Source organism: Calliopsis andreniformis, chromosome 6, assembly GCF_051401765.1.
Source record: "Calliopsis andreniformis isolate RMS-2024a chromosome 6, iyCalAndr_principal, whole genome shotgun sequence".
In the NCBI taxonomy this organism is placed as follows: domain Eukaryota; kingdom Metazoa; phylum Arthropoda; class Insecta; order Hymenoptera; family Andrenidae; genus Calliopsis; species Calliopsis andreniformis.
Window position 1 is genome coordinate 18,733,175 of NC_135067.1, and position 13,309 is coordinate 18,746,483.

Below are 13,309 nucleotides of genomic sequence, written 5' to 3' on the forward strand. Positions count from 1 at the left end.
ACAGTTCTCAGAAGATTTTCATACACGGTAAGTATAGTCTTCATAAAGTTCTCACAAAGTAGGTCTTTAGAAAGTTCATCAAATTGTAGAATCTTCAGAGAGTAGTCTCTAGATACGACTTTTCAAATCCCACTGTCATTTTGCAAAATATTAAGCCACGTAAACTATGGCGAAAGCTTTTAGACAAACGACTATCCAAGAATTCGTAATACAGTAAAACAGCATCTATCTGGCATCCTGCGCTATCATTTAGCGCAAAGAGAGAAAGGAGGGAAAAAGTACAGTCTCCTGTAGAGCGAATTTTCTCTGCACGGATCGAACGACCTTTTTGTTCCAGAACCAGACACCGAATACAAGATATGGGTGAAGGCCTACACATGGAAGAACGAGGGCGAGCCTTCGGACCACATCATTCGCCGCACAGACATCTCAGGCCCAAGCGCGCCGCTCATCCTGAACGTTACTTGCCAGACTCACGACTCAGTGTACATCCAATGGGCCAGACCGAACTACTTTCGGGGCTCGATCGACTACTACTTCATCAACTACAGAATCGAGAACAGCACGCGTTGGGAGGAAATCGAAGTAATCGCCGAGAAGGATCACCTCGAGAGCGCTGTATGATTCCACATTTTTTGCTTCCTTCACTTCGTCCGATGCTTCTGTCACGGTAACCAAACGCAGAACCATCATCTGACCGTTGCAATGACAGTCATTTCCACTTTCTGCCTGCTTTTCACTCAGAACACCGAGCTCGAGGAAAGAAATCGGTAGTTAGGGTCACTGGACCGGAACTTGTGCCCAGAACCTTTCGTTTTCTCGGCCGATCGAGCGTCTCTGATTGCAGGCGGATTCCTTCTCTCTAATTTAACAGTCAGATGGTTCGCTAGATGATTGATCATACTAGACATAAAATTGTGGCTGTCGGTGGAAGCTGATGGTTCAGAAAGCTGGATTAGGCTGGCGACGCACAGTGTTAATCGGTGACTAAGCACTGGTTGACCGTCTAGACGTATCGGAAGCGCGTAGAGTCCTTCTTCGAAGCCGCAGGATGACTCATAATAACATGTATCGTTAATTCACAGACGATTATACCCAACCTTACAATGAACACCGTGTACGAGATCTGCGTGCTAGGAGGCACTTGGAGCACTATCGATAATCGAGTGATTATACATGGGAACGCCTCTGTTGTGAAGAAGGTGCGAGTCGCCCGTGATTGCGACAAGATTCCGCCGCTGCTGTCGCACAACACCACGGAATTCAGCAGCGGTATCATCGCTGGAATGGTCTGCGCCTGCCTCGCTGTGATGCTGATGATCACCTCCTTCATCCTATGGAAGTGAGGATCTACTTTCTGTTCATGTTTCTTTTTTTTTGCGCGGTCCTTCCTTGGTTTTTTTTCACTCCCCTGCGTGCCCATAACACGTGTCGAGGCGTGGCGATTCTTTAATTGCCTTGATAATGAAAGTCATAGCTTAAGCAAGCAGGACTTTCGACGATCGGTAGTAGAATACTATTTTGCGAGGTTTACTTCTTATGGCCTTGTCGAGTGCTAGTGGTGGGCATTGCTTTCATCGCGAGAGAGAGGAAGTTTCGTTGGTCTTTAAATATTTCTTCATCTCTTCATCTCTTCATTTCTTCATTTCTTCATTTCTTCATCTCTTCATTTCTTCATTTCTTCATTTCTTCATTTCTCCATTTCTTCATCTCTTCATTTCTTCATCTCTTCATCTCTTCACCAAATTCGATCAACTCAGTCAACCTATCGAAATTTGTCTGATGTAAACGAGCTTATACTGCGACAGCAGTAGATAATTACTTCAATTCAGAAGAAGAGATTCGAGATATAACCTTGTTTAAGGTGAAAAATTCGAAAGCCATCTTACAAGAAACCGTATCTAATCGTATCTATATTAGCTCATCCATCTATTTTTTTTAAGATAGCGAACGGCCCACGTCGCACAAAGACAATATTGAGAAACCACTCGAGGCATCGAAGTCGATTAATTCTCCAGGAAGTCCTCGCACCGAGTCACTTCCTCGTCTGGTCTCGCGCTATTTAAACTGTTCGCGGCCGATCGTCGCTAATGAGACACAGAAACAATAACAAGAACGGCAAACAATCGTTCTGGGTGCTTCCCTGTTCCCGTCGCCCCTGAGCTCCCCGTGGCTCTCGTCCCTCTTGCCTCTCGCGATCTTTCTCCTCCTCTATCGTCGGCTGACCCCTTATCACCGCGATAACAGCTAGTAACAACGGCGAAGTGAGTCTTCCCAGTCGAGCAGCGGCGTTTCGCGAAGGAGATCGTTTCGTGGTCGTGTGGCGCAGGTCGTGTGTGCCCTCGTGTGCAGAAGCACGTGTATCGCGCCTATTTTCTTTGCCTATTCTCTTTGTCGGTCGATGGAACGAAGATGCCCAAGGTCGTCGACTCAACCGTGATACCACCTGACTCGCGAAACGATTCATAAGAGAACATTTTTGGGTCAAGGTCGGTGATTCGAGGTCTTCGCACTTTGGAGTCGATTCTTGGTACCGATCGTTTGGAAGCACTCTTCAGAGAATGGATAATATCGCGTCGACGGGATGAAGAAGTTCCTCGAATTGTTAGTTGAAGAAAGCTTTCTAGAGCACCGCTTCGATACAAGTAATCGCGACAGACGCGGAGAAACGAGCACGCTCGAGTTTGTTTATTACGAGGTACAATTTGTTCTATCGTCACTCCCAAGACGGCGAGGCGGTGATAAGAACATTCGGTAACGAGCCTGTATCGTTTCTACGCCGCGATAAATGCCTCCTCCGTGTCTCCCTACTCCGTTACGTTCTCCTACGTTTCTTTTGCGTTTACGTTCGAATGCATGCTTATGGTGAAACTGATCAGGCCTTGCCTGAGGCCGATTTTCAGAAAATGCTTCCACACTGCATACTACTTTCTCGACTACCCGCCCCGCAACGTGCCCACGCTCCAGGAATGGGAGAACACCGAGCAGGATGGCGAGAGGACCGCTGTGGCGATCCAGAAATTTGTCCAACACGTCGCTAGCTTGCACGCAGACGGAGACATTGGGTTCAGCAAGGAGTACGAATTCATTCAATCAGAAACAGGAAAATTCACCGCAGAGAACTCGCAATGTGTCGAGAACAAGGCGAAGAATCGATACATGAACATTGTAGCATGTAAGTAACTGTCGTGGTCGGTTAAAGAAGACGAAAGTTCTTCTGCTCTATTTTCTGTTTCGTTTCATTTAGTCTGAACACTCGTGAGAGAATATATTTCGGTGGGATTTGACAGTTTTGAGCGTGGCTTCGACAGATCCACGCGCTTCTATGTAGCCACTGTTTTCCTTCCTGATAACGATCCACCATCGCTCGATGCTATTTCAAGCCCCGCGAGTTTTTCTTTCATCCTCGCGATACATCGTTCTGTTTAATTTTACTTGGCTCGGCCAACTGTCGCGAATGGTCGCAGGTTATCTACCGTCCAGGTCCGATCAAACCGCGCCGATAAAGCTATTAGGTTGGTTTAAAAGCTCTTCGCTGTCTGGAGCTTTTTCGTGGACGTTGCGTGATTGAGTCGTTACATCGAACTTTCGTTGTTTCGTCATCGACCGAGTCGATGAGTATTTTACCTTCGTCGGGATAGAAATGTAGCTAGCACAATGCGACAATTGTAATCGCGCGTATCGGAAGTCTGCAATCGTCGCGACGTCAATCGTCCTCCCCTGAAAACGGACTCCAATAGAGCTGAAATTGTGCTCGAGCTCACTTTCTATCCCGCATAGAACGGCTTTCGTTTGATTCATAAAACTCGCTGGCCCTAAGTGACCACTGCTGCGTGTCTGGTCGCCTCGTTAGAGGTAAATCGGTTCAAATGCATTCGCGTATTCGCTTGATGGATTGATCGATGGTTCCGAATGGTTCGAAATATACAGGGTGTACAGTCGAACATGCTGACGCAAATTACAATATCTTATCATCATTGCTTTGTTCTGCTTCACAAAGACCCTCGTATTGAGATACTGAGTTTTAGATCGCACAGAAAATCGAAAAATAAAATCCTTTACGATCTCAGAACAGTAAAGTATTTTGTTTCATTTCGATAAGATGAATCATAGTCATGACTCGAATTGAACCATGGAGGATCACAGAAAGGGTCGAAGGACACGAAATTCGCGATGCTGCGAGCACTCTCGTCGGTCGTTCGCAATGTTATCGGATTAACGGGCAGCTCTTGTTCGCTTTTAATGTGAGTGACCGGCAGCACTGGACAATGAGGTCACAGATGCTTCATGGTTCTGCTCGTTAATGCCTATCAGCAAGAAAACGAGTGACAACAATGAAAGAGACGCGTATTCACCTGAGATGCATATTGAAATCCGTGATTTGGTACTGCGAGCTTTTAGAAAATAGTTCCAGCAGAAAATTCCCATAATAAAATCTATATTCCTAGAACTTTCTACTAGAAATAATGATAGCAATTCTCTTCGTTGACTGAAAAGACCACGAGTAGAACGTGTGAACACTTACCTTTATTGCAGACGATCACACTCGAGTACAGCTGCTGTCATGTGGCGGAGGTCCTCCCAAAAAGGGTCACGACTACGTGAACGCAAATTACATCGATGGCTGGCAGCGTACACGAGCTTATATCGGCACACAGGGTCCACTACCACCGACTTTTGACGGATTCTGGCGCATGGTGTGGGAGCAGCGAGTGTCGATCGTCGTGATGATCACTAATCTTGTCGAACGTGGACGCGTGAGTGTTGTCGCCCCTCCTGAAAACCATAAAACACGAGTCAGGCGTGTTCATACATATTTTTTCTAATTACAGAAAAAATGTGATATGTATTGGCCTAAGAAGGGATCCGAAACCTATGGCTGTATTCAAGTAACTCTACTAAGGGAGGATATCATGGCAACCTATACTATACGTACTCTCCAAATTCGTCATCTAAAGGTTGGTTTAGGATTAAACTCTGAAATCTAATTGCAACTGATACTAAAAGACAGTATCCTTTCGACCTAAGCAGGTAAAGAAGAGGAAGAATGGAGTGAACATGGGCGAGCGCATTGTTTGGCAGTATCATTTCACTGGATGGCCCGATCATGGAGTCCCTGAACATCCACTACCTGTTCTGAGCTTTATTCGGAAATCTTCTAATGCCAATCCACCGGATGCAGGACCAATTGTCGTCCACTGCAGGTGAATGAAAGCAGAAATTGCGGGGGGAACACTGTACCTAATCTGAACAGACTGATTGACATTGATTTCCCTTTTTCAGTGCTGGAGTTGGTCGCACTGGCACCTACATCGTCATCGACGCCATGCTGAAGCAAGCAAAATGCAAAAATGAAGTCAATGTGTTTGGATTTCTGAAGCACATTCGCACACAGAGAAATTTGTTGGTCCAGACTGAAGAACAGTACGTGTTTATCCATCATGCTTTGCAAGAGGCTATCGAGAGTGGTGAGACCAATATCGAGGTGAACAAGTTGATGGAATATGTCCAAGATATGCTGAATCCTAATAATACTAACACTGATGCTTGGAACAACATTGAGGCACAGTATAAGGTATTATTAAGTAGCTATGGTTGCACCTTGTTACACGTGGACTTCGTTTTTAACATTAATTATTTTCAGCTTGTAACATCCTGGAAACCAAAAGAGTTCAACTTGGTGTCTGCCATGAAACCCTGCAACCTCCACAAGAATCGTAGCCAAGATGTGATTTCAATTGAAACTGCTCGCGTTCATTTAACACCCAAACCTGGAATCGATGGGAGCGATTACATCAACGCCACGTGGATTGCTGGTAAGTAATTATTTTAAAAAAAAGTCCATAGATTCGAAGTTATAGAAAACTGAAGTCATTCTTTGGTTTCCCAGGCTTTCATCACAATCGTGAGTTCATCATCACCCAGCATCCAATGGATCATACAATCACGGAATTCTGGCAAATGATGTGGGACTGCAACGCCCAGACTGTGGTCATGTTAACCGAATGTGACGAAGTAAGTGAAATCTCAAATGAAGTATTCGATTACTAGGTTTTATAAGATTGAGAGTATTTCATGGTTGCCTTTTTATAGGAGTATCCCGAATTCTGGCCAACTGAGGGAAAGGACTTAAAAACAGAGACTTTCCGCGTCCGATCTTGCGGAATCAAAGAAACCGCGAATGGAATAATCCTCCGTGAAGTTGCAGTACGATCTCTGCAAGACGATTACGAACTGACTGCGAAAATCGTCCAGGGACCACGGTCCCAACCTGGCTTCTGGCCACACAACATCAATCCTCGCCTTCTTGTGACGCTGATTCATGATTTACATCGAGATTATCAAAACGGCCCGATCGTGGTAATGGACAGGTAATTAGACCTTCGTCAGTAATTAGATAAATATTGTTAGATGTTTCTTCAATGGAAGTAATGGTAATGATTGTTGGTTCTAGGTATGGCGGCGTCGAGGCAGCAGTTTTCGTCCTCCTCACCACCTTGAATAAACAATTGGAATTCGAGAAGAGCGCTGATATCTACATGTTTGCGAAACTATTATACATGAAGCGACCTGGAATCTTCCGATCGAAGGTACCGATTAGAGCCGCCATATTCGGACTGCAATAACACTTAACACTCATGTTCATCCTTTGTAATTTAATCATCTGGAGCTTGGAGGTCACCTCTGTATCCTTTCTAAAATGTACACTATTATCCTTGACACAACTTCAACCTCTCTGAATCTCGCAATAACGTCCCACAGTTCAAGGGCAACTTCCACATCTAGATGCTATCTCAAAATTCATCAACATTCTCCACAGACCCACACACTCCACTATCACATCTCTTTACTTTCCATAGGAGGATTACGTGCTGTTGTACCAGACTCTAGAAGCCATGCTATCATCGAAAGCTCACGAAGAACCAGATCTCTATTCCATGGCGAACGGCCACGTCTCTACTATGACAAACTCGGTCGAGGTGCCGACCTCGTCGATGCAACACATGCAAATGGACTACTCCCAGAAGCCAATGATCCGAGAATACGCGACAGTGAAAGTGAACTCCATGAACGAGTATTCTATCCCGATTTGTGTCGACCACTCAATGGAGCCGTGCAGCAGCCGTAGCAGCGAGAGCTGTCTGTCCATCCACGCGACGAACGAACACGAGAAGAACATCGTGATGACCCACCAGACCGTCAGCTACCATAATCATCCAGGCAGCGTCTCCGTGATCGTTGACGCGAACGGATACGTTACAAACGGCAGCATGCGCGTGCCACCAGAAGGTATGGAGACCAGCTGCAAGATTTTGCCTCAATGATGCCTGCCGATCTTCGGTTGCAGTGTCTCCTCGAGCCGGTCCGAGCCGCTGTAACCGATCGAGCTCTACACTGCCCGAAGTGTAATCCTGATTCTGTGAGTATCTTGCATTAAAGTTGTAAATGAATGACTGAATTTTACTGAAATTATATCTTTTTTACCTTCACGCGCAAAGTTATCCTTCCATGTGCTTTGTGACGCATTCAGGTATAGGTGGGAGAAAATTAGAGGGGTGATCCTGAGACATCAAAATATGTGAGAAATTGCGTTTGAGTCTTCGTTTCTTAATTCCAAATGTTTAAAAAAATAGTAGTGATCATTGTAGTTACTCTTATGAGGGGGAAGAGTTACTAGAGGGCATTTCTATGATCCTCCACTCAGGTAATGGCTATGATAATTATGAATTTTTTAATTAATTACAAGAGGGCAACCTTATTTCTTCATTCTTCATGTTCATCTTATTTTGATGTCAAGGACTACCTCTTCAATTTCCCCCACCTGTAACCAAACACTCTCTACACTTAACCATAGACTGAAGTACGCCCAAACTTAGAATATTCAAAACCCAATCACGTTAACACACCCCAAGTGGACAGCCACTTCAAAGCTCCAACAATGACAACACTGTCACACTTAATCATACCTCCAAGAGTTCCCCACGATCTCTCCACTCAGTACATTCTCAAACTGCACAATTCTATCAGCCACGCGACAAGGTTCGTCCCGCATACACACGAAAACTAAACACTCACCGCTGAGTACACAGATACGCATCCCAAGAGGCGCGAGAGCCCTCTCTTCTACAGCGCTATAGGTTTAAGGAATTTGTATTTGCACCGTCGAGCGGTGTGACCCAGGCAGAAGGCTAACAGAGTGTTTACAAAGATACCTTTTTCTCCCTATGCCCAACGCAGGCAGCAGCAGGCAAGGAGTCCCAGATTGGACACGTCTTCGCACAAATGAAAGGACAGCGACTCAACTCTAGGATCAACTTGAAACAAGAAGTGAAGATTCCTCCCCGAGTATGTTTAGTGTAAATATTAACCAATCGCGTATGCGTGGACGCGTACGCTCCCGCGAGGACGCGCGGCGAGGGTACGCGGGCACGTTTTCTTTTCTTTTTAGGGAAAAGGTGGGGCCCAGCTTCCGGTGTCGCTGGGTGCCAAAAACCACTTGCTGAAGCGCGCCGCGGTCGGGTCCCAATTTTACATTGTTTCGCGTAAGTGTACACTCCTCGTTTTTGTATATACACACGCAACACGCGTACACACATACACACGTTCGTAATCATTCACACTCACGCACGGCCATACATGCACATATACATGTACGTGTAATAGGTTTACGTAAGTTGGATCATTCGACCACTTCTTTACCAAAGAATCGCTTATATTCGCTCTCGGTTCGTTTTACGTCCCTCCCTCTGACCTCACACGCAGATCGAAGACGCAGGAATCGAATTTGAGTTGTGGAGGATGCTTGTGATTGATTCATATGATTAGGGGAGCTTAGATTTGATGAAGAGATGCGAGGTAATTAAATATAATAGGGAAGAGCTCCCTTTGTCGCCCTTTTCTCTCTCCGCCATTGCGAACATGCAATGTCACAAGGAATTGAAGATCCAAAACGGTCGAAACGAAGGCACATGACTTCGGGAACCGGAAATCGCAAATGTGCAATTGTAGTACGTGGACAGGACCTGATCAAAGTCGTGCAGACGCTTTTGAATCGTGACTAAACATAACCAATCGTAACTCGGTCGCTATAAATTGACTCTGTGGGATATATTTACTGTTATAAGCGTAAGTTTAACGTGTAATATTCGTGTATATCTCTAATGAGAGAAAGGAAGAGAGAATGAATGAGTGCGGTTGCTCCCAGCCCCAGTTCCGAGTCTAAATAATTAATATCATAATCGATTATTACGTGTAAGGTTTAATTAAGGAAACGATTGACGTCCTGATCGAACGTAACATAACTTTTTCCATTTTTCACCGACGATCATGGTAGTTTCGTGTTTCTCTCGCAAATTTCGCCTCCGCCGAACGACCACAAAGTAACAGAAAAACGGCGACGACAATCCTGAACGCGTTCGATAATTAACAAAGTCCTCTGATCCTGCCCAGGATCGAGCAGCTCAAAGGACAACGCTGTCCGAAATCGTGTGATCCAACGACACTTCCATTATTGTGATAAATTTAAAAACAAAATATTAACAAAGGAGAACCGAACATATTCGATGCTGTACCGTTTTTTCTAGCCACGAGTTCCTTTGCCGCGCGATCGTTTTTTATCAAGACCTTCCAAGACTGTTTTTGATCTAGGACTCTTATATACGTATATATATATATATACATATATACTTAGATACGCTAAGTAAAAAGAAGAAAAAAACAAAAAAAAACAAGAATTACGTGATAACAGAAACGAAAACTGCCTGTGAACGAGCACCGCGATAACTAAGACTCGAACATTTCACTCTCTGTAATTTTCTACAACATGTTACTGCCAATTACGAGATCAATGACGTAAAAAAATATTGAAAAATCTAAAAAAAAAAAGAAAAAATAATAGATGTGTACATGTAATTGTGTCTGTGTCGATTAAAATGGTCTTATTACATTGTCGGTTTTAACTGCATATCGGTGTAACTTTCTTCAAGCATCGCACGTTTTTCCTCGAGTTGATCGGTGTGAGGGACCGATAGCGGGGTACGTGGAAAGTTGAATTGAAAAAGGAAGAGAAAGTGTTGCAATTCGGTTTGACTGCTGAATGGTATCTCGCTGAATGCCCAATCATCGATCGATATCTCGAATGAGCCCGACGAGACCTCGGGGAGGACCGTGCTTGAAGCTTGAGACATAAGTGTAGTTCGCGTGTCGAAGAGATGGGGAAGAAATACTTGAAATTGGTCAGACTCCAATTATGAACAGGGATTGATGTTGTAGACGTATCTAAGGTTAATAGACTTTCATCTTACCGCTTAGAATATTTACTCATTTTCAAATTTTATATTCAGAGAAGATTCAGAGAGTGATTTTTAGATGTATCTTTTTATAAAAATATTGATCACAATAAATGTTACGAATTTGCGTCTACGAAGCTATCTCTCTAAAATAATCGTGATCCAATGAGAAATCCAACATTCAAAAAAGTATTTCTCGCTAACTTTTGAACACGTCAACAAAGCTACAAATCAACTGGCGAAAGAGGGATGAACTGGGCGCAAAGGGGTTGAGAATAAAGAAGAAAACCGAAACAAGCTAAAACTCACAGCTAAAATTCGATTCCTCGCATTTCGACTTCCCTTTGTATTCGACCAAGCTCACCAACGAAAAAGGATCACCCTAGATTTGTACACATCCCCATATAAACTTAGTTCCATCCTGAATCCTAAGTTCGCGTTTTCCATCGACGTAGTCACAAGGTTCATTCTTTCAACTCACGATGTCAGATCATTAATTCGATAATGAAGCAAACACAACCGCTTGGAACCGTCTTTGGCGAGTTCTGAGCGAATCAGAGAAACCGAGCCGACGTCCAGCGCCGAGCGCAACGTTCATTAAGAGCTGCGCACGTGACCAACCACCCTCGCGCCTCCCCCCTTGTTCCTCCGTGCGTGACTACCTTGTTCAGCGACGAGTTTTCGCTTTCAACCTAGCGCTTGAGGAACCAGAGGAGGAAAGCTGGACCCCCAATTGCATCAGGTTGATCGCATGCGCGTTGAAACTCTTTGTGGAACGCCGAAAAGCTCGGGCTGGACAGAAACGAGGCGTCCCTTCGCGAGAGGGGAGGGCGCCTCGATCGTAGATATTCCTCTGAACCGATCACAAGTCAGCGAATCCCTCCCTGTAACGAGAAAGCGCTCCGGAGGTGTCTGTGTACCATAATATCGTTGCGCATTAATTAAGGGTAATTAGACGCGAATCGGCGACTCGCGATGGCACAGCGATCGTGCAAAGACGTGTCACCGAACAGACCAGAAATCCACGCGTACCTACACAGTCAAAGCCACGGATCATCGAGGAGCGTCTAGGCTCCAGTAGAATTCTAGTGTACCAACAGATAGTTACTGCTTGAGGGGAGAAAACGAAATGGGAAAACGAACGGAATGGATCGCATGAGATAACGCGCATCGTATACATAAAGAGAGGGAAAATTATATATATATATAAGTATAAATATATAAATATATAAATATGAATATAAATGCAAATATAAATATATTATATTCAGATATTTATGATATGAACGGTCGAGGAGACTCTATATACTGCGAGAAACTGTAATAACTGCGTTTCGATATTGCCACGCGGGATATCGTGATGGACATGCATTCTGTATGCGTGCACACCATTACGAGTTTGTGGGCGTTTGTGTGATAGTTTGGTGTGGTCCCTGTTCATCGGGGACGTCACCATTCCCACGTAGTCCCTCCTTTTTCGCGACGCCCTCGCCACGAACCATTTAACGAAACGCGTTAGATACGAGAAAACAACAATGTTTGTGCGTGAGTGAGAGAGAGAGAGAGAGAGAGAGAGAGAGACAGAGAGAGAGAGAGAGACAGAGAGAAAGGGAGAGAGTGCGAGAGGGAGAGAGAGGGAAGAGGAGGGGGGAGAGAGGGAGAGAGAGGGAAGAGGAGGGGGGAGAGAGGGAGAAAGAGTGGGAGGGATGGAGGGAGGGAGGGAGGGAGGGAGGGAGGGAGAGAAGAAGATTGCAAGAGCGAGTGAAAGAAAACAATAGAAATGAAAAGCTGATGATAGGAAAAAGACTTTTATCTGTTGCATGTCACGGTACCTACTTGCGCATCAACGCGATCTGTATTGTATTTTACGATAAGGATTATCTTAAACTCTGAATGTACCTATATGGATATATAAAAAAAGAAAAGGAAGAGTGATTATAAGGACGATACGAGGATGTAGATGAGGTTGGTTTCCAGCCCGATTCTGGAACCGATCCATCCCATCATTTATACATGTATAAAATAATTATACATACTTCATTCGGAAGAATGAGACAAAAAAAAACGATAGGTGTGTATAGATTAATAATTTAGAGTCTAGTCAGCATAACACAATCGTAATCGACGACGCACACGTTTCTCTCGTTCCGTTTCCATTTTTTTTTTACCACGTTGCGTAGGAGGCGTCGGGTCTCCTTCCAAGTCCTTCTCCGCATCTCGTTGTTTCTCTGTACTCGACGCGTTCGGGTTTCTCCAGACGGAAACGGAACCGATCTGCGTTCGCGACTGTTCGAGCGCTCGGAGGGGTGCGTTCAGCCGCGTTCCCACGTGTGCAACACATGTACGAAATACGCTTAAAAGGCTTGGAAAGCATCCCTGTTGACGCGTTGATTCTCACGATATATTCGCTACAATATCCATCAGGCTATGCGCAGTGACTCTGATTTGAAATAAAATTCTTTTTAATACACCTTTTCGTTCCTTTATAGCCTTCAGTTTTTTAATTGAATAATCTTAGATGTTCTCGTTCACGCCATTTATAAGCGTGTAAATGAGTTTCATATGTGGGAACGCGGCTTTACGGAAAATGTCAATGTCTTTCGTAACGATCAACGATATTACTAATGTCCTTCTAAATTCTAAATTTCGCGACGAACAGTCTACGAACCGCCACTGAAAGTTGCACTGTGAAGGAATGTGACGAGGGCCTACACGAATCGCAGATCCGACGAGCAGCGATCAAGATCGATTCACCTTCTCAGGCATCTTTCGATCCAATTTAATCTGTAGTAGTCTGCGAATCGTTTGAAATATGAAGACAGAGAAAAGTCGAACGCTCGATCGTACAGTCGACCAAGAAAAGTCATTAGAGAGAAATTATGGGGACGAAGCATCATCGGGGAATCGGTTATAGCGGTAGAGTCACATTTCCACAGAGATCGAACCATCGTTTAATCGCCCACGCACGTGGAAACTACAAGCGAATAAACGAATAAGTATAAAAAGAAAAATTGCAAAAA

General features: G+C 44.5%; 1 protein-coding gene across 4 annotated transcripts in view; it reads left to right on the top strand.

The window, feature by feature from the left end:
* LOC143180493 (putative receptor-type tyrosine-protein phosphatase mosPTP-1) overlaps positions 1 to 8,379 on the top strand; it is a 336,896-nt gene extending 328,517 nt beyond the window's left edge. For 2 of the 4 annotated variants that reach the window (XM_076380249.1, XM_076380252.1), the window contains 13 exons: positions 338 to 618; positions 1,086 to 1,342; positions 2,880 to 3,175; positions 4,537 to 4,757; positions 4,833 to 4,958; positions 5,029 to 5,204; positions 5,284 to 5,575; positions 5,645 to 5,816; positions 5,891 to 6,015; positions 6,094 to 6,371; positions 6,455 to 6,590; positions 6,861 to 7,420; positions 8,239 to 8,379. In XM_076380249.1, the coding sequence (XP_076236364.1) occupies positions 338 to 618; positions 1,086 to 1,342; positions 2,880 to 3,175; positions 4,537 to 4,757; positions 4,833 to 4,958; positions 5,029 to 5,204; positions 5,284 to 5,575; positions 5,645 to 5,816; positions 5,891 to 6,015; positions 6,094 to 6,371; positions 6,455 to 6,590; positions 6,861 to 7,325 (2,825 nt within the window). In that variant the 3' untranslated portion in view covers positions 7,326 to 7,420; positions 8,239 to 8,379. Of the gene's footprint in view, positions 1 to 337; positions 619 to 1,085; positions 1,343 to 2,879; positions 3,176 to 4,536; positions 4,758 to 4,832; positions 4,959 to 5,028; positions 5,205 to 5,283; positions 5,576 to 5,644; positions 5,817 to 5,890; positions 6,016 to 6,093; positions 6,372 to 6,454; positions 6,591 to 6,860; positions 7,460 to 8,238 lie in introns of those variants that run through there. The other 2 variants (XM_076380251.1, XM_076380250.1) reach the window with 2 other exon arrangements.
* Positions 8,380 to 13,309: the final 4,930 nt, after the last annotated feature.